Source organism: Sus scrofa, chromosome 6 (assembly GCF_054392235.1).
Source record: "Sus scrofa isolate SSC_HxYL_T2T_F1_AM1 chromosome 6, Sscrofa_HxYL_maternal_Yorkshire_Landrace_v2.0, whole genome shotgun sequence".
In the NCBI taxonomy this organism is placed as follows: domain Eukaryota; kingdom Metazoa; phylum Chordata; class Mammalia; order Artiodactyla; family Suidae; genus Sus; species Sus scrofa.
Window position 1 is genome coordinate 150,625,817 of NC_139388.1, and position 27,127 is coordinate 150,652,943.

Consider the following 27,127-nt stretch of genomic DNA (forward strand, 5'->3'; position numbering starts at 1 on the left):
TTCCCCGTGTTTAATTAAAGCTTCCCTGCAACAGCGAGTAATTGAGCTGAACCACTACTGTGTCTGGAACATTGCAATAAAGAAGAAAGCCATTATTCACAGAGAGTGCCATTTTGACATTAATGGGTGTTTCCCTCTGCAGGCATTGGAACAACTGATAGGTTTTCCTATTCTGGATTTCCTCTGTTAAATGCTTAGCCAGCACCACGTAGAAACAACCTGAAATACACACTCAAAAGAATCAGAATAAACACTTGGTGAATTTATATTTACCCCATGGTCAGACTACAATGGGAAACGGTGGAACAGTGCAAAATAAATAAATGAACACAAATGCAAAAAAAAAAAAAAAAAACCCTGCAAATGGCGTTGTTGGAGGTGCTTTTCTTGCTGGATCACGACACTTAATCGTATATGAAATTCCTAGGCTCCTTTCCTTGTGTCTTGAAAATTCTGTGTTCCAGCTTTTGAGACCTCAGGAGGGGATTTTAAAGGATGGTTTTTCTCTGTTTGTGAAAATATTAACTAAATTATAATATCATGTCTGAATATCTTGTTCTACCTCTATGTCCTTTACCTCCTTCTGTACCAGCACCTGCAGCCTATTGTCCTGCAGATACATGGGGTATCACAAAATGCCCGCATGGATGGTCTCTGGCTTGCCTTTCAGCTGTCCATGTGGATGGCATGGACAGTTGTTCTAGATGGCAACAACCCAAGTTTCACAAATCCCTGCAGGAAGGGATTTCCCTTCTTTCTAGATGACACATTTTAAATTTCGGTGACTCTTACTGAGACCTACTCTTCAAGCTTTACTTAAATCACTGCGGTCTTCTCCTTTTATGCTCTTGGAGATGATTGCTGTGCTCTGACAAGAGCCTTTTATATTATTGGAAACTGTAACACATGTATTTTTAGGCCCATAATCCTGATTCCTAAAGACTTGTCTCCAAAGCATACATCTATTACTTAAATGCCCTTAAGTGAGATTTTCTTCTCCATGTTCTGATAACCTAACAACCCTCTTTCCTAGTTAAAGAGGTGATGGGTATTTAGATCTTGCAGTCAAGAGAGTGAAGTTTTTGTTATGGCTAAGGAATATTTTAGCTGAGTAATCTTGGTCAAGTTACTTTGCTCTTCTGGGCATTAGTTTTCTTTCCTGGAAAATGAGGCAATGGGATGAGGCCATGAAGGTCCCTTCAGATCTGATATTTTATGAAAAAGTCTTCAGAGTTCTCCAGGAATGCTTACCATGCTTGCAAGACAGAAGGAGGGGCTCTATATGCTGCACTTGAGGTTTGGAAACAAGCTTTGTTTGTTTGTTTGCTTTTTAGGATGATCACAGTGTAAGTCTGTGGTCCAGTCCAGAGAAGCCAGGTTGCCAGACATGTCTTAGCAAGATTGATAGGCTCTGCCCATATCAGAGTCATAGAAAGTTAGAGCTAGAAGGGACAGGGGTGTCATCTATGCCAGGACTCCTATTTTACAGTTGGGGTAGCTGATGAATCTTTTGTTTCTATGATTGAATTTTTTCCCTAAATGTTCTCAGGAATATTTAAAACTTTAAGCAGTCTAGTCTGTTTGATGGGGTTTATCTTGTGTGCGCACACACACACACAGACATACACTCACACAAACCACCCTCCTGATGCTGAGTCTGTAGGGACTGAGATTCCAATAGCCTCCTCAAACAACTTGTTCTTTTCTTTCATTTTTTAAAATTGTATTGAAGTATAGTTGACTTACAATGTTGTGTTAACTTCTGCTCTAGAGCAAAGTGATTCAGACATATTCACATATCCTTCCCCACATAGGTTATCAGAGAATATTGAGTAGAGTTCCCTGTGCTATATAGCAGATTCAAATAATCTGTTCTTGATAATTCAATTTTTTTGGCATAATGAGAAGCCAAATGATTGGTTTTCCTTATTAGAAACACCACACAGAATATTCAATAGAGTTGACATTTGTCTGTTCTTGAGATGCACAGTGTTGAGCCTGAGAACTCATTATCTTCTCAGATGTTTCACTGGAGAGCCTTTAGTGATAAAATAAGAATAACTGGTATTCTAAAAGATTCTCATTATCTCCAACAAGCAGATAGGGAAAGAGGCTACAAGCAAAGAGGACTGCTTAGGTATAGCATTGGATGACGAAGGGCTCAGAGGCTTCCTACAGCTTTACCCTAGTAGAGTCACTTCTGAGAAGACAGACATGTCCTGGTATTTTAACTTGCAATGTTGATAAAAACAAAAATGTGTTCTTGTACTTACTGATTTTTCTCTTCTCTCCCACAGCCCTTCACCTGTCAAATGTCCCCCAAGCAGTCTCTTGCTTATGAAAAAATAATTGGGTATTGCACAGAATGAAGTAGATCTAAAATGAACAGGAGAAGGTGACTGTCTTCCAAGGAATAAAGGGAGGATAATGGAGAAGAAAAGGATCAGTACATAACGCTTTCTGTTCAGTTAGATTCTAGTTACCTCTTGGAACTAGGATGTATGAAAAAAATCTTGTCTTTTGTTCTCAGACAAAGGTTGTGGCAACTGCCACTGGAGAAAACCAGGTGCTGCAGACGCAGGTGTACTGGAAAGGGTTTGAAGGCACCTGTCAATCACACCAATGCCCACTGGGTGCAGAGTAGTGCCATGAGCCTGTCACCAGGCTGATCAAAGACTGATCTGCTGATAGCAGAAACTGCTTTGGTATTAAAGAAATGAATGGATTTTTAAAAAATCAAACCAGAGGAGGTATGTGTTTCTATAAGACGTCAAGGCAATGCTTTAAGGATTTGTAGCAATGCCAAAAAGAGGGACAGTATAATGTTCAGCTGTAAGAATAGGTCATCTCCCTGGAAAGCGCAATTCTATTAAATAAGCATAATTCAGAGGTAATTGAAAGTCAACAGAATCAGAGTCTAAATACTACCCATTCACTTTGAAGTGCAGATTTGTAGATTCTGCAGGCCTTTCAAGAAAAATATACAACAGGATGGCTTTACACATGAGATCAGAAATTCCTAGTAATCAAACAGGATGCATGACAGTAGTTGAGAGGCAATGATGCAAATCTTTCCTGGCAGTGCCATGTGTTAAATACTAGCAATGTGAAAGCAGAAGATAATAAATGAAGTATCACATTAAGATGATAACGATGCTGCTCGCAGAAGGCTCACCCTGTCAGAGATGTGAGGACTCTTCTCCATTTATCTTAAAGAAAGAACTTAGCGAGACAATAGACAAATGATTTGCAAAGCGTATTCTCACAGGGAGGTCAAATCCCTATATAGTTCTCCAGCCATCTCTCACACACCACCTAAGAGGACACATCTTACTCAAAGCCCAGTTATTGGAAGAACTTGAAGTTAACACCATGTCAGAGAAGCCAACGGAGTTTTCCCTAAGGTCTGGATGACTGGAACTGCCCCCCCACCCCTTCAGAGGTCTTGGCAGAGATGGAAGTGGGTGGGTAGATATAGAGTGATCTGAAGTCTATATAAATTCAATTAGCCCATAATAACCTTTGGTCTTTGACAAGCATTTCCATTGATTTTTTTTAAACCAACACCTTCCTGCTTACTGTTTTCACCTGAAAGGTTGTCCTTAGTTCTCAGTTTAAGTGGATTTGTTTTTCTATGATGTAACCCCCTTCCAAACTCACACAGGGATGGATGCCTGACAGGTTGCAGGAATTAATACTGAAACATTTCAGTTATGGAACAGGCTTCCCAGTGAATAGCTTACCTAAGAAAGTATTTGAAATGTATTCAGACACCTGATTCCCCGAACGGCTCATTTCTGAGAGGTGTGTCAGCTCCCGGTTCAGCATTCTTTTGAACTGTTTATGAAAAACAAAAAGGTATTAAACACCTAAAAATGGCAAATTATCACTTTAGATGTGTCTAACTTTACTGTCTTAACAGTTAAGGCATTGAATGAGCAGATGCCATTAGATACTTGATACTGTTTCAACAAAATACAATACCTCCTGAGAGTGAAATTATTCCAATGTCACCTTAGGAAAAAGAGGTTTTCTTAAGATTTTTTTTTAGAATTAACTTTTGATTTCTTCTGAAGGTACAGACACGGGAAAAGGAATTTTCATAGAGATCATGCTCATTTCACTTGAAAATGTAACCACGTTTTAAAAAACATTTATTGGAAATCGACTCTAAAATATAATTTGAGTTAATAACCGATACAGTGAGAGGTGATTAAATGTGAAAAGTTCAAGGGAAAGCAAAAGAAAAAAAGGAACAGCCTTTAAAAGTATATAGAGATGCATAAAAAGAATAGGATTAAAACATGGCAGGGGATTTAAATACAATGAAATATAGCATGCCCTTATTCCACAATAAGCACCCTCAGAAGGCTAAGGGATAACATAATTAAATCATTACAGAGATTTTCTACTTCACAGAAAACATACAGATGTAAATGTTCCACATTCTATCAGAGACACATAACAGAATCAAATTAACCCACCTTGATGTAACCCCAAGATACAGATAATAAATAGTTTGCCTCAGGCATTTTGGAATTCCCTCTTTGCAACAATCCACAAATCTCTTTGAAAGAATTCACCGTTTCTGAGAGCGGTCCCACAAGGATGGAGAAAGCCTTGCAGATTCGGTGGTAAAAAAAAAAATCAAACCTTATGAAAGACAAAGCCTTCAAAATTTAGGGCATTTCCTAATCCAAACAAAGCCCATTTCAGCACTCCCTTCTTGCAAGAAGCCTATGCTCCCTGCTTGCGTTCTTGGCAGAGAGAGTAATGAAATCTGGAATTGCACGAAGGCGCAAGAGCCTGTCCAAATGCATTCAGCTGGCTGGTTTGCAGCACTTATGAATTATGAATAGTCCTGGTGGCCGAAGGGGTTTCCACTCTAGATTAGTCCTGCTCAGCTGAACTCTGCAAGGAAGGAGCAATTCTTTCCTGAGGGGATGCCAGGCTGGGAAACACAGCCATCTTTTTTAAAGCAGAAGATTAAAATGGAGGAAGCCCCATGAATATTTAAGGAAATCTCAAGTCGGAACCCTCCCCCATTTCGTCTAGGTGTTCTTAACCCTCTCTCCTCTGCGGAGACCAGGACACTGCAGAGGCAGCTTCAGAGCTCAGCCACTCTCAGGCTTTCAAAGTGATGTGCATTTAATTCATTTATGCTCTAAACATTTAAAAAAGAAAACGGAAAAAATTAGAACTGTGGCCATTTTCAAACTAGGATTTCATTATACAAGAAATTTTTTTTTAGCTAGCCTTTGGGGAGATTTTTTTTGCACACCAGCAGTGTGCCAGTGCCTTTAGATGTCTTTCACCATGCAACGAATGCAAGTAGAATCGACTTCGTTTGAAAAGTATTTTGCACACAGAATGCGATGTTCTACCCTCCATCAGCTCATTAATATGCACATGAGACTGCATTCGATAAATGAATTAAACACACTTAACCTTTTCATCTAGGATCTGGAGTGTGTTAGGAAATACAAGCTATCGTTTGCTGCATGAATGGAGAATTATTCGGGGTTATGAATGACTGTGCTGTTTTGGTATTGCAGTGTTGCATCTTCGAATTCATGTGCGAAATATTTGAGAGGTAAATTAATTTTTATTTTGCGCTAGCAATCTGGAGCATGTTGAGGGAGTCTTTCCTGTAGTGTCCCCTCTCTCTCTTTTGCTCTTGCTCTTGCTCTCTCGCTCTCGCCTTGTCACTTTAGAAAGGTTACAGGAAAGAAGAACGTCTAAGACCAGAGCCCTGCGGTGGGATTCCCTACCCAGGCCCACCTCACTCTCCTCCTTCTCCCTCCTCAGTTACCCGACCCCCCCACCCCACCCCCCGCCTCCCAGGAGTTCAAGTACAGCAGCTAAAGGAAGAGCCAAGTACCATGGCAACAGCCCCGCTCTCAATTGGCTCTCTTCCTGTGAGGCATTCCCCTTTCAAATGAGCATCCTGCACAGACAATGGCTTCACTTCAAGCAACCAGGCTCCCTTCATGCCACTGCTGGTGCCCAGGAAACCAGGCCTTTTGAGGTGAAGCCAGTGCACGTCAGTGTTGCCACCCCCTGGCTCAATGCTCTAAGCATTGTCCTCAAAGAGGCATGCACAACCATGCCTTCTGGAGAGCCCTGCTGTATGTGTGTGTCTTCTCATGATACGATATGTTAAGAACAGTCCCCAGAAATCTCTGAATGAATCATCTCAGCTAGTTTTACTTGTTGAACGTCTCTGCAATTTGAACTCCGGGTGAATCGAATACGTTCTAAGTCCTTTATTTTTTGAGACAGAGCTGCTCGGTCATAAGAACCTCTCATTTTCAGTTCTCAAAAGACAGGCACTTACAACGCCTGAGAAGCTGGAAAAGACAGGTTTCTGGGCTCGGATGGATCAGCTGAAATTTGGCAAAGAAGCAAACTTTACTTGGAACATTGCAAAAAAATATCTTGTAAAAAAACATAGAGACAGATGACTTCTTTAATTATGTCTCCGCACTAGACCGAGCCAAATATAACACTCAGGCAGTCATCCCCATTTTGATTGCTTTGGTCGCTTGGAAATGCTTAGGAAGATTTTGGAGGCTGTCAGGTTTGTACCAGTTGAATAATGCCATTTCATTTCACGTATTTGATAAATATTTATTGGACACCCCAAATGTGCCAGGCAAAGCATTGAGGCTATATCTGTAAAAAACAAACAAACAAAACCCCAAGCAAACAAAAACCACTTTCATGGTTTTCATCTGCTTTCATCCTAGTAAAATAAGTAGATATATTAAGGCGTGTTTGTTAACCACAACAGTTAACTGTCTGGGGAGGGTGGGGCCGATTTTTATAAGCCATATTTGCCCTTCAGCTCAGAATATAGAAATAGGTAGAAATTCAACCCTAAAAGGTTAGGAGAGGACAGACTTTGCTTCTTACTTTCTCGTTGGCACCTCCCACTGCCACAGGGCCCTGACAGAGAGGTGGCTCTAAGCTACAGGGGTGAGAATAAACCAAGCTCCTACCTTTCCTGCATAGTTCACATTAGGGTCAGTGGACTCAGGTAAGTAGTTAACAGGTGAAAATCACCTCCCACCTTCTCATGCCTAAGTTAGTTCTCCTATGAGCCTTTTGCTAAGGGCATAGACGTGTTACCGAAACCCAAAGTCATCCTAAGGCAAGCAGAAAACACGCAACACCGTAAAGTACGCAAACGGAGGTCACTCAGTGTCAGAAACTGACCCAGTCCTTTAAACATTGCTTAGCAACAGCCTTTGGTTTCCTTCTACCATAAGGGAGGGTCCAACCGCACTGACTAAGGCAATCATTGCTCTCATCAAAAAGCATTTATGAAGGGCCCACTTATATTGGGCTCTGTACAAACGAAGGCAGGCAGACGTGGCCTTGGGGGAGCACAGGGGGTATCTTTCATATTCTAATATTGCAGAGGCCAATTAGTCTGATGAGGGCTGGCCTGTGTGATGAGACCCATCAAGGAATGGAATAGCTTGTGTTTGAGGTTAAGGCTGGGGAGACAGCTGGAGAACTTGGCTTAGTGGGGTTTTCAGGGTCTGATTCCCATATGGGAATGGTTTCTGTTTGAGCCAGAGGCAGCCACAATGTAGTAGATGAATCTAGACTTTCATTCCCGGCTCTTGATAAGAGATGACAGTCTGGTGAAGTCACCTTAGTTTTATATACAAAATGAGAGTGATGCATGATTTTCGGAGCTCAGCCTCTCAGCCCAAGCCGGTCAAGATTCTCTGATAAATTTTATGTCAGCCTCTTACAGTCTGGACACACTAATTACCAGCAACCAAAATTTCCCAGAAAACACACCTCTCAACACTACTGGAAAAAACAAAACAAAACAAAACAAAACAGAAAAACCCAAATCGGAAGTGCTTCAGCCCATAAGAATAAGTCACCAGCGAAGGAAAAGATCTAGTTACCATCCCTGCAGAGTGTTATATTGTAAGACCCTTGGAGTCTCCCCCTGTCTCCTTCTCAAGCTGGGTGTTCAGTCCAGATCAGAAGATAAAATAGCTCCTGAGGGACACTGTGGCCAGAATACTCACGAGATTGAAAGGGAAGAGACATTGTTTACTTTATCAGATAAATGTGGTAGAGAAATCCACAAACAGGCGCACACTATTTCAAACATGAACGGGTCTCTACAACCTAAGGTACACAGATCCTCGTTTTCAGTTAAGAATCTGCCTTCTCAAGAAAACCCTGTTAGAGCTCACCTAGAAGTAATGTCCCCAGAGGGAATGGCCAAAGCCCCTTTTCAACACAGACAAGCAGAGTTTGTGAATGAACCCTTAGTAATACACATTCCCCCAATGCTTCCTGAAACTTATGCCCAGAACTCGATACATGAACACTGCCAGAAATTAGTTATTTTTTGAAAAGGGAAAAAGATATCATTCTCTATTTGAATGCTCAGATATTGTTTGCCCAGACTTCATCTTCTCTATAAAATCATATGTGAATTCTTTTGGGGAAAGGCTATCTTTAATAGCGGGAAGTTATTTAAAATGCATAGACTAGCAAATGCTGAAATTTAATTACACTTGATATAAACATTCTGTTTCACAGCTGCAGTTTTTCTTTAGCTTTAATACTGCATACAGAGAATATTTTCTTCTAAGCCAACTTCTCTTGAAGTGATGGAACACTTTATCATTTTTCTGTATTTCTCATCTGAGGATTGGTTTGGGCTTGGCGCAGAGATCCACAGGCGAGCTAGCAATTCTCTTGAAAAAGGAGTTCTTAGTTAAATTAATCACACAGGAAGGCTGGACCAGAATCAACTCAGAACTTCATCCCAGTTCTAAAAATTGATGAGTCTATGTTTCTAAGAGTTAATCCATCCAGGAGAGTAATAATACAAGGAGCTAGTTTCCAACACATGAAAGAGCTACTTTTAAGAAAGAGCTGAACTTGTTAGAGGGTGACTTGGAAATTACTTGAGTGCATCTTTCGTGATCAAAAATAGTCTTCATCCTATCAAAGACTAGATAAAGCAGGCCCTTTCCTGCTACCGATAACCTTAAGATGAGGTAAACAGGAGGAAAAAAAAAACGAAAAACAAAACAAAACAAAAAAACGGTGCCCCAAAGAGGAAGACAGCCCCAGTAGTCACCCTTGTGGGTGGCCGTCTGCGCAGGAGCCCATCTGTGAGACAGGCGCCTCATTGTGTGAGATCTTCCTGTTTTTGCAGTATGAAACAACTGCCAAACTCATTAAAGTCACAATGACTTTATTAGGGACTGAATTTTGACTCATATTTTACACTTTGTTAGTCATAGCTTAATAAGAATTCCCGGGCATTAGGAAAGTGAAGGGGCTGAATATTCTTCCTTGGAATCACAGAATGCTAGTAGTAGTAGAAGGAAGTTGGACGGTGGTAGCTCAGTTTAGTGAGACGTGGAAGGGAGCTCATCCCTGGCTTGGCTCTGGCACTACTAACCAGATGTGTGATCTTGGGTTAAGATATATTAACTTCTTGGGGTTCTGTTTCTGGAGCTGCAAAATGGTGACCTTCTCAGGTTCCTTCTGATTTTAAAAAATTGCTTCTTCCCTACCCTGGGTTTTACATGGGAAGTTAACAAAGACCCAAAGAAGCGAAGAACCCAAATTCCTAAACACCTACACGTTCTTTGCAAAATCGGATTTCAACGACAGTAACAATAGCAAAGAGAATTTAGTGAGCTTTCTCTAAAACCCTTTATCAAACTCACAAGTTCCACACTTCTTAACATTTCAGGTTAGCTGACGATATGCATCTCATCTCTTGGCTCCTTTTCTGTCTTTCTCTATGACCTGTATCATCTGTTTGAAACTTGATGTCCAATCCCTTTAGTGACACGTTTGTCTTATTTGAGAGGCAAAGGAAATTGAACTGAGATGGTAATGTGGTTAAGGAAGGAATAACAGGCCATTGTCCATTAATACCTACTTAACTAGAGATTATATAGTTCCCCGATGGGCCATTCTAGCACCCAAGTTCTGCTATATTAATATCTAGAGCAAATCCCTGGTGCTCCAGGAAATATAGTTAGGTCATTCTTACTGTCCATTTGCCAAATCAGAAAGAAACACATCTAAATATATTAGAATTGAGTGATTCTCTTCTTAACTGTCTAGTGATGTAATAATAATCCATAATAAATGGGTAGGTATTGAAAAACAAGCCTGGACATCTCTGCCATAATTCTGTAACAAAACATGGGCATTGGTGATGAAACTAAAATAAATTCCTCTTGCTGGTTAGAAGACAAGTATCTGTTCAAGTGACATTTTAAAAGTCATGGTAGGGATAAGTCATTCGTGCTTTCATACACAAAACTGAAAAAAAATCAAAAGAATTTGAATACAATTTTTTTTTTTGGTCTTTTCTAGGGCTGCACCTGTAGCATATGGAGGTTCCCAGGCTAGGGGTCTAATCAGAGCTGTAGCCACCAGCCTCCACCAGAGCCACAGCAACTCAGGATCTGAGCCACGTCAGCGACCTACACCACAGCTCACGGCAATGTCAGATCCTTAAGCCATCGAGTTAGGCCAGGGGTCAAACCCTCAACCTCATGGTTCCTAATTGGCTTCGTTATCCACTGCACCATGAGGGGAACTCCAAAAGGATTTAAATATAATTTTCAAAATAACTTCTCTACAGCTTGAGACCAGGCATTGAACAGCTCTCAAAATTATTAGTTGTTTCTTCTTATCTATCAATCTATGCTCTTTGCAGCTATCTGTTTTTCTTAGAATTTTGGAAAACTTTTCAAGAGGAGATATGGCATACATTGTTGGGATGCTAAAAAATGGACCTTTATTAACCCAAAGTAATTCCCATAAAAAATAGAGAGATTTCTCATGACCTAATATTCCCCTAATTCTGAGAGTTGCTACAGTGACAACAAAATAGATTAAAGACACTATAATTATTTATATCCAAAAACTTCTATTTTCACTATGTATTTTAACTGTATATGCATATATACACATATACATATATATATACACACATATAGATATATGTATAAACCATGGCATATACATGTTTTCACACATGTAGGGTTGCTAGAATTTTTTTTTTTTTTGGCTTTTTATGGCTGCACCTGCAGCATATGGAAGATTCCAGGTTAGAGGTCAAATCAGAGCTGCAGCTGCCGGCCTTTACCACAGCCACAGTGTGGGATCCAAGTCACATCTGCAACTTACACCAGAGCTCACACAGCAACCCACTGAGCGAAGCCAGGGATTGAACTTTCATCCTCAAGGATACTAGTCAGGTTTGTAACCTGCTAGGCCACAATGGGAACTCCTGTAGGGTTGCTAGATTTAGTAAATAAAAATTAGGACACCCAGTTAAATTTAAATTTCAAATAAACAACAAAGGTTTCTACTTAGTATAAATATGTCCCAGATACTACCTGTCCCAAATATCCCTTAAAGAGATTGGTTTTCAAAGTCATACACTCATAACATGTTAGGATTAGAGGTACTGTATATTTTCAGATAGTTTAAAATATTCAAACTTGTTCTTTTGGACAGAAATCTTTTTTTTTTTTTTTTCCAGTGGGAATCACATTAAAACCTGCACCTGTTACTGGAGCCTCACTATTTCACTTTATAGACTTGATCTTTCCCCTTTAATCTGGTCATTAATAGTAAGAGACCAAAAAAAAAAAAAAAGGTATTTTGGCAGATTTGGGATGGTGACTTTATAATTAAGTACAGCAGAGGCTTTTTTTCAGCAAATAACAAAAATCAGTGCAGCAACTGAGAAAAATTGAGAAATTTGGGTACATTATCGAGTTATCCATTTAAGGTTTCCACAACTTCTGTGCATGATGGCTAATGTTTAACCTCCAGCTTCTAATGCCACTGCGAAGGCCATGGGATTTTACGTGATTTCCAAAGGAGTTTCTTTTGAACAATTTTTGGGTTTCTTTTGAACAATTTCATAGCCAAAGGTTCTGCAACTTGTTACATTTGTAAAATTAGAAATCTTACCATGTATCAGACCCATGGCCCATTCAATCTAGTGCCCTCTCCTAACTAGTAGAAAATAAGACCTATGCTTTAACTCAAAAGCAATGCCACAGAACAGGGAAATTATCCTCCAAACATTCTACTTTCTTTTCATAACCGATAAGGACTGGTCATGATTCTCTTCAAGAACTGATTTCCTATTTTATCTTATATCAGCTCCTGAGTAGTTTACAATCTTGCCTCAAATATTGCCTTATTAAAATTTCCAATATTTTGCAGCCATAAAAATCTACCATAGTTGACTTTTGAGATTACCATTCCACTCTTTTGAACACAATATGGGGCATGTATTGTGTTTAATATCAACTATATTGATTTCAGCTAGCAAATTTCATATACTCCTTGAGATAAGACAACAGGATGCTTCAAAACCTGCCCTGGGAATTACTGCTTCTGGATTAGCAGTTTCCCAGGGCTGGGACAGCCCTGAGTCTGGAAATTTTCAAGATCAACTCTGTGGACTCTCAAATAAATAAAGAAAATCCCTGGGCTACAAAGAAATATCCTTTTCTTCCCTGAATGAATATATGTTATCTGTTTGGTATTTTGGTAACCCCTATGTTAGAATTTGTACTTGCAAATTGGGAAGAATCTGCCACAGGTTAGAAATGTGAACATATTTTTAAACCATAAAGGATGAATACAGTAGTCTTAAGTCATTTCATACTAAAAAAAAAGATAGTTATACTTGGTTTTGCATTTTGTTTTACCTATTATTAGCTACCAAAATTTAGAAGAGACGGATGGATGTTTTGCGCAACAGTGCACCCCAAGAGGTACAGGTTTGTTGGGTACATGAAAAGCTGATAAAAGTAGTTTCAGAGTTGGATGCATAGGTTATACGTGGAGAAGAGGGGATTCTGATTACAGGATGGCCTTAACAGTGGCTCTAACAGCATAAAGAAGACTCTAACAGTGGACCCAACATCATAACAACATGACATAGGATCAGCTGGGTCTCCAACTGAGTCTGGAAATAAAATCCTGTATTTTAATTTAGACTGAGAAACTTTGCAAGTTGTTGAGTTTCTTGAGACTAAGTTTTTTAGTCTTTAAAATGGAAGGTAAGAAACAATAAAATCCAGCTGTTGGTAAGGTATCTGAGACCTTTGTAGAGTTCGTACTTAAAACTGAGTTTTGTCTCTGAATTTTATTAGAATTTGAACTCATGGTGTCTTTTTCATTTGGTTTGCATCTGGGTGGAGGTTTCAGTTGGCTCTTTGGCATCTAAACTCTTTTCTTTTCCTTGTTGACAGTAGCTTGTATAATTAACTAGAATATTCCTATGATAGGCTGCTGCAGGTATGATGCAGTGCTATGTCATATAGATTACGTGACACATGAGTTACTCATAGACATTCTGGCTCGCTGGTTGACATTTAGATTATTCACCAGTCTAAGGAGTGTAAACCAGAATTGCCAGAAAGCTGGTTGAAGCTCACTGCATGTAATTCAAAATGGCTTTATGTTAAAGTCATATCTTTAAAAAGTTTATTTGGAGATGTCCAGCTGTTTCGAATCTAGCATTTCATGATTCCATGACTTAGCCAATTTCCTCAAATTAAGAGACGTTAGAACTCTTGAATGACCACAGACTGCCTGACATAAGGATAAATGCACCAAGTAAGCATTTTGCTCAGATTTTCACAGTTAAGGTCAATCCAGAAGCACATCTGAATTAAATGAATATGTGTCTTGGGTAGGGATGAGAGGAATGCTTGCAGTATGTCAGGAATGAAAAATACAACCAAACAATGGCATAATGACCAAGCTGCTATGTTCCAGACACAATATGGAGAATGGCTGAGTTTTATACACAACATGTGTTCACAAATATGCTCCCAGCTGAGCGTGCAATAGGTATTCAGTCTCTGTAGAGTGTAGATTCCGATCCACAGGATGTAGACTTTTCAAGAGAAAGGTAAGCCGAAATACCCCAAGGTCAAACCAAACAACAACAACAACTTTGAAGAGTCACTGGGAACCAGATGGGGATTTTTCATTCAAAGCTAACAATTAGAAAAACTAGAATTAGTCATGGGAAGCACCTACATGTAGCATGTACAGTGCAACAGGAAACAGGGTTGCTGGGTTCTAATAGATTTGCCACTATATTATTAATAAAGATGGTCCTCAACAAATTAAAATTGCTGAGGCTTCATGTCATTGATCCAACAAATACATATGAGAATGCCTACCACAAAACTTGAGCTATTCTAAATGCTAGAACTCCAATCGTGAACAAGGTAGACACAATACATGTGACCAATAACTTTCCAATCTAAGGGAGGAAATGAGTAAAAGCCAAGTTCTACTACAAAAACAACAACAACAAATCATACACTGGGACAACAAATTGTAAAACAAATACGCTGCTGAGTTAGGATAATTAGAGAAGGTCTCTCCAAAGAGATAATATCTAAGCTGAGGAGGAAGGAGGTTTGGTTGAGCTTTAGTTTGAAAATTCTATGTTTTGTGAGCAAGTCATAGAAGAGTAAAATAAATTACCCTGTGGATTTCCCTTTTGCTGCTATTTTTAAATCATTTGACTTTGGAGCAAAGAGAAGAGATTTGATTCTAAGCATCACCATTTAGTGGCCGAAGGGCTTGGACACCTCAGCAATCTCTCCTGCATCTTGGTTTCACATTGACCATGGAAATATAAGGATACTCTCCTCTTGGCGAGCATCAGATGAGGTAACCCAGGTGAGAGTGCTGTGTAAGCAACAAGGCCACTTCACATAGGTTTCCTTATCATGCTACTTTGGATCCGGCAACACAAAAATAACAAACAACTATGTACTTAAAGACAGTGGCCCTGAAGGTAATGCTCTCTGCTGGTACTACAGGAAGCCTGGGGAGCAAATAAGCAGTAGTGAAGAAATGGGCCTTATAAATTTCTACACTGACCAAGAATAAATGTTCCCTCAGGCCAAACCATAGTACATGGGAACGTGTAGTCCTAGATCATGCAGTTAGATTTGCAAAGTGTTCAAAAAAGAAAATCCCTCCTGAATTATTCCTTACTCACATCTCCTCCTCCTTTATTACCTTTATGAAAAAGAGCTCATTTTCTACTCATTGTGGCTCAGAATATTTATCTTAAAGAGAAAAGGAGAATCCATTTTTGCACAGCAGTTCATGTTTTTGTTTATTTTGGGGAAGAGTCTCCTATTTTAGGATTTATTAAGGGCTCTGAAAAGTCTTTTTTGAAAAGCAATACATGACCTTAGTCAGCTTGAAAATTTTACTATTTGACTATGTAGCCTTCGACAATGACCTTACCTTAATACCTTGAATATACAAAAGATTAGCAGTGAAAGAGTGTTATTAATTATTGCAAGCAAAATAAAATGAATTATCTGAAATGAGATAACACTGATTTTCAAATGTATCAAAAATAATACTGGTAAATCTTGAGATGTTATCGGGGAAACTCCCATGCAATTGGTTAAGAAAGATGCAAATAAATGTTGTGCAACTAGATCTTGAGTGTGTTAAAATATAGCAGGGAAAAATTCAGTGGCAACTCATCCTGTCAAGAAACACAAGTAATGTACTGAACCTGGCCAAGGAAAATATATTCATTGCATCAATAAATGCAGATCTAGCTAAATCATTCTGACTCAATTACAGAATGGAGCCAGCAGTAGTGTTCACAATGGATATGGGCTGAGGCAGGAGGGTACTGGGCCCTTTCATCTTGGTGGATGGGTAGCACCTGGTCAGTTAAACTGACTCTTCTGGGCTATCTAGAGCAGGAGGTGGAGTCCATTTCATTAGTGACCTGTCAGAATGCCCCTAGCCTCTCAAAATCAAATGAGTGTGCAACAGGATACCAGAAATGCATATTACCATTGGAAAGTCTAGGCCTGCTGCATGAACTTAAAGTTGTTGAAAATGCAAAAAAAAAAAAAAAAATCCATCTTTATATCATGGAGGCCCCACCAGTGAGGTCATGACCTGTCCTAGCATTGGTCAAAACTGGGATAAGCTATCAAAACTCCCCATGTCAACAAATTTCCTAAATGGCCAAATCAAGTAGAATGGTAGAGAGCTTTCCTAGATTAAAAAAAAAAAATGCAGGATCAACTATCACCAACTGACAAAAGCCTTCATTGGCTTATTTACTTCACCCCTGACTGTTAAATAGAAATAGAGCTAGGCTTCCTTGATAATTTTTAGCCCAACTCTGTAAGCAAACACGGAGTCTCAAAACTTCAAAACAGAATTTCAGGATTCAAGAGCTTGTAACCTGGAGCAGACATAAGTAAAATCCCAGACCATGAAAGTGTTAGCTATGATATTAACCAATAAGATAATGAAGAGGATGGTCTGTGAAAATCTGATCCAAGGAAGAGAAGCTAAGGCAAGATTTCAAAAACAGAAATCCAAGAATTCCAGCAAACCAGGGTTAGATTCATAGTACAAGGTCTATGATATATTTGAGCTACAAGAAGGTTTTCTAGGCAACAGAATATCAAAAGAGGGGTAAAGCCTACATATCTTCAGTCTAAAAAATGAAGTTATAAAACTCTTAGTGTCTTAAGCTATGTTTTCAACAGACCCTCTGATATTTGGAAAAGCAGAGGAAAATTTGGAAGCCCACTGTTGCAATCAACAGGAGCTATTAAAATTTTAGTCTATTTTTTCAACTCTATCAGTTCTTTTCTTATACTCAAATGATTATCCTGGCTATTAAATAATCTCTTTCCTCCCTCCACACACCCGCTGCCAGTGGACTCTCCTTTTATATATTTTACTTTTTGAATTCAAGTCTTCTATATCTTAGTACAATGGCCAAAAAAACTAAGCTTTCTAAGGCACCCAAGAGTTAGAACTTTTCATTTCCTCCTTTATATGCAAGAAATTTTCTCTCCCTTTGTCTACTTCATAAGTAATGATTAGCAATGGGTAAATATCAAAAGAGCTAACGGTAGACTATATTTTAGGCATGGAATAATTTCCCTTAATAGACATTATCCAGTAGCCCCCTCTTATTGGCAGAGGATATGTTCCAAGACCCTCAGTGGATGCCTGAAACTGAAAATAGTACTGAACGCTACATATGCTATTCTTTCCTATACATTCATACCTATGATTAAGCTTAACTTACAAATAAGGCAGAGTAAGAGATTAACAACAATAATTAATAATAAAATAGAACAATTATAACCATAAACTATATAAAAAGTTATGTGCATGCAGACTTTCTCTCTCAAAATGTCTTATACAAATTTAATGCCTTTTCCCATCTCAATTAAGCACTTATCACACACTGTGGTCGTAAGTCACACCGCGCACCTGCAGCTTGAGGTGTGACAGAAAAACTGGCATAATTTTCTTCTTTTTCACAATTTCATAGTTAGAAGATTTGCTCTTACCCTAGATCTTGGCAACCTCAGCATACGATTTCTTTTCTTTCCTTATTAAGTCCAGAACTTTGACCTTTTCACTTAAAAGAAGCATTTTATGACCTCTCTTTGGCATATCTGAATGGCCAGCATCAAAACTCCTGTGCTTTGGGGCCATTATTATGTAACACATAAAATAAGAGTCACTTGAACCCAGTTACTGAGATACCAGGGCAGTTGATCTCATAACCCCACTGGTTACTAAGTGACAAATGAGTGGGTACGCTGGAGAAAGGGGTGAATCAGTTCCTCTGGGTTGGTGGAATAGGATGCTGTGTGATTTCATCACACCACTCAGAACAGCGCCCAATTTAAAGCTTATAAATTGTTTACTTCTGGAAATTTCCATTTAATATTTTTGGACCGCAGATGACCATGGGTTACTGAAACGGTGGAAAGAGAAACCGTAGATAAGGAGGGGACGCCTCTAACCAAGACGATCAGTTCTCCCCAAGCCTTTTTCCCTCCCCCACCCCCCGCCGCAGCTCCTCACTTTAAGTAATTAGATTAATAGTTCAGAATTCATCAGTGTATTTACGGCAAAATATTTGCAACATCTGCTTAACTCAGACATCTACAAACACTAAAACTCATCTTAAGTTACCTAAACACAGAAAAATGTGTCTCTATCTGCTGCAAATGAGGTTTATTTGATTTTACATTTATTGTTTTACAAGGTATTACATTTATATTGTTTCTAAATATGCAGCTGCCAGCACTGCTGAACCCGACTCCACCAAGATGTTGGTAACACAACTCAAAAATCCAGAAATCATATTTGAGTAGAGAGAGATTTGCATAATCTGGACCACTGGGTTGGAAACATTTTAGGATGCAGGGGCAGTTTCAACCTGAGAGCACTGTCGTCATTTCAACTTCTGAAGCTGACAATTCTGCTAAGGGCCAGAAAGAAATGAAAGCTTGACTATTTTTTTTTTTTTTTTAACCAGTTGTAAAAGCCTTCAATTTATCACCTTTGGTTTCAGAGAGAGGAAAGGGAGAAAGAGAAGGAAGTTAAGGGCAGTTTTACCAACCACAGGGTTTTTATTACTTAAAGTTTGGCGTTGGGATCAGTGGGAAAGCAAATAAGTATCAAAAGCCTTAAAATATTTGCCTATAATTAATTAATTCCATTTATGGTACTCAAACCTAAGAAAAGAATGAAGAAATAGGACATTATGTTCATTGAAAAAGTTGGAAAGAAATTATCTATACAGTATCAATTCAATTATATGAGGATAAAACTATTAATCTTGGTTGTCAATGAGTTTTTTCTAATGAAATATGTAAGTATATATGTATATTATGTTACTATTTATTAATTTATATATATATATATATAGTAATTCAGAAATTGAAACGGCAAAAAGCAAAGAGAAGAAAAACAAAACGACCAGCACCAGGAGCATTTAAACTAACTCACTCCAACTCTTTCCTGCTAGATTTTGATCACAACATTTTCAAGAATACTAAATTAGTTCTCTTTACTTGAAGTGATTAAGACGTGCAGCTTTTACTCAAGAAAGGTAATGAGGTTAAAAATCAATGCAAAATAAAGAGGAATGTCCCATGTCTTTCTTAAGCTTAATCAGCTTTTTGCTGATGATGAAGAGTAAGCTGGATCTTAGTACCTTAATCTTCCACTAATTAACCTGATGACTCTGAAGAATTTATGTCGCAATAAAATTACTTCTCATTCAGATTGTGCCTTATAGTTTACAACTATCTTTGGAGTATATTGGAAATTTAATCCTCAGTTTTTACAATCCTCATCTATAAAATGAAGTCCTCAAATAAGTAATACCTACAGCTCCCTTTCGGACTCAAAGTTCTAGAATTTTGTATCATGTAACCACGTTAAGACTCTAACTAGAAAGAATATAGTTAGCTCTTTTTTGGTTTAGTTTATCAACTTTTACCATTCATACTGACCAAAGACATTAAGTAGTTGCCAAATTATCATTCCACTTTGCCCTGTCTGATCAGCTTTAGCACACAGTCTATGTGGTTGAGTTGGAAAGATATTTTTATTTAATAATAACATCTCTTCTTTCTGTTTTCTTTACAAAATAACTATTTCAAATTTTCAGATATAAAAATGCCAAAACCTCTTGTCTTAAATGAAAAAATTTACACTGGTCGAGTCGCTTTTACCTCCTGGTATCTATACTCAAATTTCATTTTTATAACTGCTTAGAGTTATATAGTATGCACTATGTTTTTAGCAAAGAGTGAAGGGAACTTGGCCATTTAAAGTTTTTAAATGACCATTTTAAGACAATTATGTATTTTTTCTTTTTTTTTCCCTTTTGTTAAAGTTTTATTCAAGTATAGGTGATTTACCATGTTGTGAAAATTTCTGCTGTACAACAAAATGATTCCGTTAAATGTATACACATAGCCATTCTTTTTGCAGATGAATCTATTTTGAATAGCTTTAAAAAAGAGATGAAATTGAGCCATGAAGATGACTTGTATTTTTTTGTGTGTGTCTTTTTTGTCTTTTTTGCCTTTTCTAGGGCTGCTTCCCACGGCATATGGAGGTTCCCAGGCTAGGGGTCAAATCCGAGCTGTAGCCACCGGCCTACGCCAAAGCCACAGCAACGAGCCACAGCAACAGTGTATTCCAGCCGCATCTGCAACCTACACCCACAGCTCATGGCAACGCCGGATCCTTAACCCACTGAGCAAGGCCAGGGATCAAACCCGCAACCTCATGGTTCCTAGTCGGGTTCGTTAACTACTGCGCCACGACGGGAACTCCGATGACTTGTATTTTCAACAAGTGCCGTAAATGCCAATCTCCGAAGCTTTTTCGATGGTAAGTAATTAGCAGAGGGAAACATGTGACTTCTGAGTAGAAGTGCATGATCTAGAGCTTTTCAACTCTACTCCATAAAGAGAAAAAAATATCACCAGGCACTTTTTAGAGAGAAAAAGATTATCAGTCACTTCCCACAACAGAAACAAAAGAAACGGGAGTTTTACTGTCTTCTTCATTTCTAAATAACTTAACAGTCCTTTTTTTGTGGAAACGCTTGGCTACTTTAAAGTAAATCAAACAAAGGAAGTTACAGTAAAATATCCAAGAGACTAAACAGTTTGGCACCAGTTGAGAGAAACATCACGTACAAGTGAGCAAGACAGGGAGGGGCTGGCAGGGCTCTGAAAAATGCTACAGGGGAGGGATGCACAGGGACGCACAGGGACAACTGGCACAGTGCCTTCTCAAGTGTGAAGTCGATTGACCGTGGCACAAGTTTGCCCTGCCATCTTCTGGCGCGGTAAGTCCTGGCTTCCAGATTGCTGAGCTACTTACTCCACTTGCTGAGCGAGGTTTTACTTAGAAGTAAACTGTTTTGGGAGTTCCCGTTGTGGCGCAGTGGTTAACGAATCCGACTAGGAACCATGAGGTTGCGGGTTCGGTCCCTGCCCTTGCTCAGTGGGTTAACGATCCGGCATTGCCGTGAGCTGTGGTGTAGGTTGCAGACGCAGCTCGGATCCAGCGTTGCTGTGACTCTGGCGTAGGCCGGTGGCTACAGCTCCAATTCGGCTCCTAGCCTGGGAACCTCCATATGCCGCGGAAGCGGCCCAAGAAATAGCAACAACAACAACAAAAAGACCAAAAAAAAAAAAAAAAAAAAAAAAAAAGAAGTAAACTGTTTTGGAAGAATAGGACAAGAGCAAGTTCCACCCTGGGCCTTTCTTTTCATAGGTAACAATGGCATGGATTGGAGGAGGCTTCTAGCCTGGGACATATTCTAAAAGAACAAAAAAGATAGGAAAGGAGTATAAAAAGATGTAAAACAAGTCTTTATTCCATTAACAGTCTAGTTCCATGTTTCAAAATTTGTTTTCTGGATTTATATTTGCTCTCTAAACATAACTATCTGATTTTTTTTAATGTGGAGGGAAAGGCTCCCCCTAAAATGACTTATTTGTTCTATTTTGAGAATACAATCTCCTATCTAATCACCAGAGGTGCAACAATCAGAGGTAATATGCCTTCACTTCATTCCTGCTTGCTTTTTTAGAGATCTGCTCATTCGGGGACTTTCAAGGCAGTAAGGCAGAACGATTAGGCTAAATGGATTAGAATTCAGTGAAGAAAATGGTTCTATAAACATCGAAGCAGAAATATTTAAATTAAGCAAAACAGATTACAAATCAAATTTATTCCAAAACACTAAACAACTTTCAAACTCTTTGACTTGTTTTGATAAAACTAGAACTTGGAATACTGACTTACACTTGATAACACAATTCTACTTTGTCACAGAAAGAGAGACTGAAATAACGCTGGATAAAGGACAAACAGCTTCATTTTCTATGTCTTCTCCGTATGAAGACAAATCCAAGGAAGACAGTCTCCATGTCATGTCTAGGACATTTCCCTATATTAATTATTGCTACGGAAATATTGCTCCTCTGTTTTATGGTCATACCGCATGCCTTGGAAAGGACATAGTACTTGATGGAATTGCCCAGCTTATTTTAACGATCATAAAAGTTAAAAAAAAAAAAATCCTCTCTCCATTTTCTTTTTGTTTTGGGGATGGGTAAAAAGGGAATTGGAGGTAGGCTAAAGTCCTTTAAACACATCGTTGCAGTCTTATCTTAGACTATATTAGAGAACAGGGAGAAACAAACAGATCTTGAATTTAGCGAACGGATCCACAATATGCAAGGATGAGTTTAATCGTGTTATTGACAGTGTTAAGGTTGCTTTACAACCATTTTCTATAACTAGGGTTATTCTTCCCCCCTCTCTTCTATGTTAATAGATGCTGCTTCCCAGCCATGAAGACTGAGCTAGAGGTTATTCAGAGCCAGTCTAGAGACCCAGAATATGCTAACTGCGGACAAGGATTTTGAACCAGACCTACCCATCAGTGATGGCCAGAGTGAGAAGAATAAGAACGCCTAAAACTACAATAAAATTCCCTTCCAAGGAATATATAGAATTAAATATCTCTATATTTCTATGTTTAACTCTCCCGCTTGGATCATTGATAGTGAGTCAAATGGCCCTGAGTATGAATTCTGGCTCTCATCTTTACCTTAGGCGATTAATTTCAACTCTCTAAGCCTCACTCTACTCATCTGTTAAATGAGGGTAATAATAGCACCTGTTTCAAAGGGTTGCTGTGAGTATTAAAGACAGAATGTAGATTAGGAGCTTAGCACAATGTCTGTGCACAAAACATACACCCGCAAAAGCAGATTGGCTGTTTACTATTACGGTTCTGTGGCTGAATACAGGAGCTGAAATAGACCATGGAGATAGTCTTTAACAATTTTGTCTTGTAGTTAAGAGGCAAAAGTTCAAAAGGATTTAATTGTTTAAAATAATACACCCAAGGAGTTCCCGCTGTGGCACAGTGGGTTAAGAATCCAACTACAGTGGCTTGGGTCACTGCAGAGGTTCAGGTTCAATCCCCAGCCCGGTGCATTGCCCCAGCTGCAGCACAGGTCACAGCTGTGGCTTGGATTCAGGCCCTGGCCTGGGAACGTCCATATGCCTAGGGTGTGGCCATAAAATTAAAAAAAAAAGAAAAAGATAATACACTTAAATAGAGGCAACACTAGAATTCAAAGCTCATGGCTTTTTCCCAGGCTCTTTTCACTTTGCTGTCTCCAGTACTATATAAATCTGAGCAGTAAAGAGAAAAATTTGGATCAAAACAATGTATGAGTCCCCCACTTGGCCATTGGAACTGATTTTTATTCTATTCTGCCTTCTAATCCAAGGTCACCTCTAACATTTGTAGGGCTGCATTTCATAAGCCTAAATACATAAAGACACAGATTGAGCTACTTCCAACCCTCCAACCTTAACAACTATTCCTAGTAGCTTGGGCAGCCAAATTGAATTCAGAAACCTTGAACCCCTTGGATGTGGTAGTGCAGGGGGATCTAGCTTTTGGACCATGCCTTGCACTAGTCCTTCCCCATGTCAACTCACTCAAGCCAAATTATTGCCTCTTGGCTACTTCTCAGGCCTAAATTTCTGCTCTCCTGCAGAACATCCAGGAAAGATGCCTGTACGGGCCCTGGAAGTGAGTTCAAAGCCATCTGAGTGGACAATGTGGGGGTCCAGGCTCCCTTGACCCAGCAAACTCCTCACCTGCTGGAGCAGAGAACAGCTGAATGAAGACTAGGCTAGGGCTCTCTATAAGCACAGGGTCCAGGAAAAGAATCCCTCTTGCCCTAAGTGGGGGCACTACTCTCATCATAGCATTTAATTTGGGGCAAAAGTGGAATTAATCCCTTTCTGTGGCTGGCCAACTGCCCGTCCTCTTCCTAACAGAGTTCCAAGATGAATTTGTTGACCAGTAAGATCTATTTCCTTTCAGTTCTGCTGGATCTAACATTTCCCCTCCTTACTGATTATACAGTTCGGTAGAAAATGACTCACCAGCTTTAAGAGCATCAACCTATCATGGTCACATTCCAGTGCCAGGCAGCTTGGGCCCCAGGTGGCTCCAGACTGGGAGAATTCTATGGCTTCAAGCCCTCCCACCCAAGGGCACAGGCAATTAGCTGGCTTCACACTTGGTACCTCAGTCTCCCTGAAGAATGGGAAAAATAAGCCTGCATAGCCAGGGGGCCTCATTTCCCCTGTGATGGTTTCTATAGTTGACCTCATGATGCCCTTAGAGAAGAAGGTCCGTCTATCTCCCATGCCCATCTCACAAACTTCCTTTGCAAATATTTACTGAAGCACTGGGTGCAGATGCTGTAGGGAAATCACTGATATTCAGGGTTGCTCATTTCAACAACAGAACATCCCTTTTTTATCGATAAAGTTCAGACCTTTGCACGGCACGTAAAAGAGCCTCGGGGCAAGGCTAGCTGAGCAAGGAAAGGGTCGTGGGGGTTTTCAGGGGGGAAGTTAGGTCAGGGACGAGCTGCTTGAACCTAGCTCCTTCCTGGGTATCACAATATGTTCATCTTTTGAAAAACATCCAACATGCTGGGTACGAATGACCCTTTTGATGTTTTGCACCTAAAAACTTTAGGCAAGAGACTCTGTTTTTCAGTCCAAGTCCCCTGTCAGTCACAACTCCACTTCAGTCCACCTCACTGAGATTGTTCTGGGTCGGTCCTTCCTCAGCCACTGTTGTCGCAACTCTGTACTTTTCTGCCTGCGTCTGTCAGGAAGGAGACAGGAAATTCTAGTCACCCTCACAGCAGCTGCGCCATTCCTCCTCTCCTCCTCCGATGACGTCGGTTGGCTTTGGTGACACGAGGTCAGGAACTGAGCCACAGTGAAGGTCAGGAAGATAGGTCAGTGTTTATGCCATTGTTGCGCTGGGGATCCTGCTGAGGCTATTTGCTTTCTTCCTTTCTATACTGTTTCTCTTTCCGTTCCTCTTTTTATAATGTGGAGCCAAAGCATCCTGTTTTCAAAACATCTGACTGTTTTGCCACTGAGGAACTCATGCTCTGATGCATTTCGCTGAAGTGTAAGACAATTCTTCTAATTCAGGAGGCGATAACAGTTGCAACCAAAATTAATGAACAAATCTAAGAAGGCAATCTGCTGTTAGAGCAACCAGCTCTCAGGCAACTAGCTGAACTTGGGCTGCTGGCTGAAGGCTCACAAGACAGTCTTTCCATCTTGAAAGACAACGTCATTGCCTTGTAACACTTCTACTGAATGTATGCCATCTTGTCATTCTTGGAGGAAAATGATCTACGATAACTAACCTACCTGGCTGCATCTTTCTCTCTAATTCTGGAATTCCATTTGTCCTGTGGCCAGCACTAAGGGAGGAGGGAAATTCGGGCCAAGGAGGAAGATATGTTTTCGTAAGTCACAGAAACGATTCCTTACCTAACTCTCTGGGCTCTGAAGCTCACTTAGGACAGCCAGGGAGTCTCAGTTTTCTTCAAAAGGGTTAAGAGAAAGCCACCAACCAACCAACCAACACACACCCCTGTCCAGAGGAAGTGAACATAAAAGACCACTTGCTTTTCTGCCACCAGACACGGTCAGTGCTCCACCCCATGCATGCAGACTGGTACATATGCCATCTCCAAACACCTAAGCAAAACCCTGGCTTTCCCATCACCACTTTTATGTAAGTTCAGAGATTGCAAACAAAACAGAGTCACTTAGCTGATCAGAACCAGAGACAGTTTTTTGTAAAGATGCAGTAAACACTATTAACTTATCACTTACTGAACCACACAGTAAGGGGCAATCGATTGTTAGAGAAAACGGCTCTCACGCATCTAGCTGAACTTGGGCTGCTGGCCACATATTGGGGGCCTTTCTGGGTGCTTTAGATGCAGCATGATCTCAGTCGTCACAGCAACCCTTGTGAGATGGGTACCACTTTTGTCTCTGTTTTACAGATGAGGAAGGTAAGTCTTAGAGCAGGTAAGTACGTTGGCCCATAGACAAGACACTGGTAAGTCATAGAGACAGGATTTGAGCAATGATCTTTTGACTCCAAAGCCCATATATAGAACATCTTTTCTTTTTTTTTTTTTGTCTTTTTGCCATTTCTTGGGCCGCTCCCGCAGCATATGGAGGTTCCCAGGATAGGGGCCCAATCAGAGCTGTAGCCGCCGGCCTACACCACAGCCACAGCAACATGGGATCTGAGTCGCGTCTGCAACTTACACCACAGCTCACGTCAATGCCACATCCTTAACCCACTGAGCAAGGCCAGGGATCGAACCCGCAACCTCATGGTTCCTAGTCGGATTCGTTAACCACTGTGCCATGACGGGAACTCCTATATAGAACATCTTTACCGTGACTTTCAAGTCTGTAGTCAGAGATTCGCCATGGCTCCTTTGCTCAGTGAGGATAAGCAAAAGATGACCAATAAGAAGCCAGAGTCATGCAGATGTGATGACAATGATGATTATAATGATATTTTTAAACAGCAACATAGATGGAACACTCAAATAATTTTGCCACTATTTGAAGGGGGAATTTTAGTTTTACCACAGATCATTCAATTTCCCCCTAAACTGGTAGAGATCAATTTCTTTTTGGTGGCCACCAAAATACGGTCATGATATTACATATGCCATGGATGAAGCTTCACCTGAAGTCAGCATCTGGATAACCAAGAATTTGGGGGTGGGGGTAGCTAAGTGAAAAGAGAGGGAGAGATCTTTCTAAATACTGCAATTGACTTTAGCTGTCAGCTGGGCATTATTCATCCACTGGATAATTGCTTTGCCCTACAACCTTTCTAGAAGGAGGCGAAGCTGCATGCCTTCTACTTAAGCTAACTGTGTCAGCATTAAGGTTTAGCCCTTTCTTTAGGGTTAGCTCTATTCAACTTTCATTGCTTCCTGCCCATGACACCATAAAGGAGGAGCGGAAGGCTGAAGCGATTGGAAGTCTCACTAGGACCTACACGGTTCCTGGTCTCAGAGCCTTATTAACTACTGCACTGAAAATGAAATTATTTTTTAATAAGTTTGCAAGACAGAGAAGGTGTAATTTCAGCACTCCAGACACAAACCGAGTTAGAATCCACAATGCCTCAACACTCAGAATGAAAACAAATGGCAATTTGCAGTTTCTCAATGAGTAACCTTTTTCTCCCTCTGGAGTTGTCTAGTTTATCTTCATGACTCCAGAAGAAAGTTCAGCCTGCCCTTCATGGTGAAATCTGTGTGTGTGTGTATATGTATATGTATATATA

The 27,127-nt window shown here is 39.9% G+C and overlaps 1 protein-coding gene and 2 long non-coding RNA genes across 15 annotated transcripts in view; 1 reads left to right on the forward strand and 2 right to left on the reverse strand.

The window, feature by feature from the left end:
- PDE4B (phosphodiesterase 4B) overlaps nucleotides 1-27,127 on the reverse strand; it is a 552,462-nt gene that overhangs the window by 15,010 nt on the left and 510,325 nt on the right. For 11 of the 12 annotated variants that reach the window (XM_084957908.1, XM_084957915.1, NM_001130019.2 and 8 more), the window contains 1 exon segment: nucleotides 3,744-3,837. In XM_084957908.1, coding sequence (XP_084814034.1) covers nucleotides 3,744-3,837 — 94 coding nt within the window. 12 annotated transcript variants of the gene reach the window in all.
- Nucleotides 5,463-22,442, forward strand: LOC146402879 (uncharacterized). 2 transcript variants are annotated; one of them, XR_014808073.1, is made up of 2 exons: nucleotides 5,463-5,593; nucleotides 22,235-22,442. It is a non-coding gene; the product is annotated as an uncharacterized LOC146402879 (long non-coding RNA). The 2 variants fall into 2 exon arrangements; XR_014808072.1 differs by lacking the exon at nucleotides 5,463-5,593 and adding an exon at nucleotides 20,595-20,734.
- On the reverse strand, nucleotides 21,591-25,393 carry LOC146402880 (uncharacterized). The gene is made up of 2 exons (XR_014808074.1): nucleotides 25,291-25,393; nucleotides 21,591-24,604 (listed from the first exon to the last, which is right to left on the reverse strand). It is a non-coding gene; the product is annotated as an uncharacterized LOC146402880 (long non-coding RNA).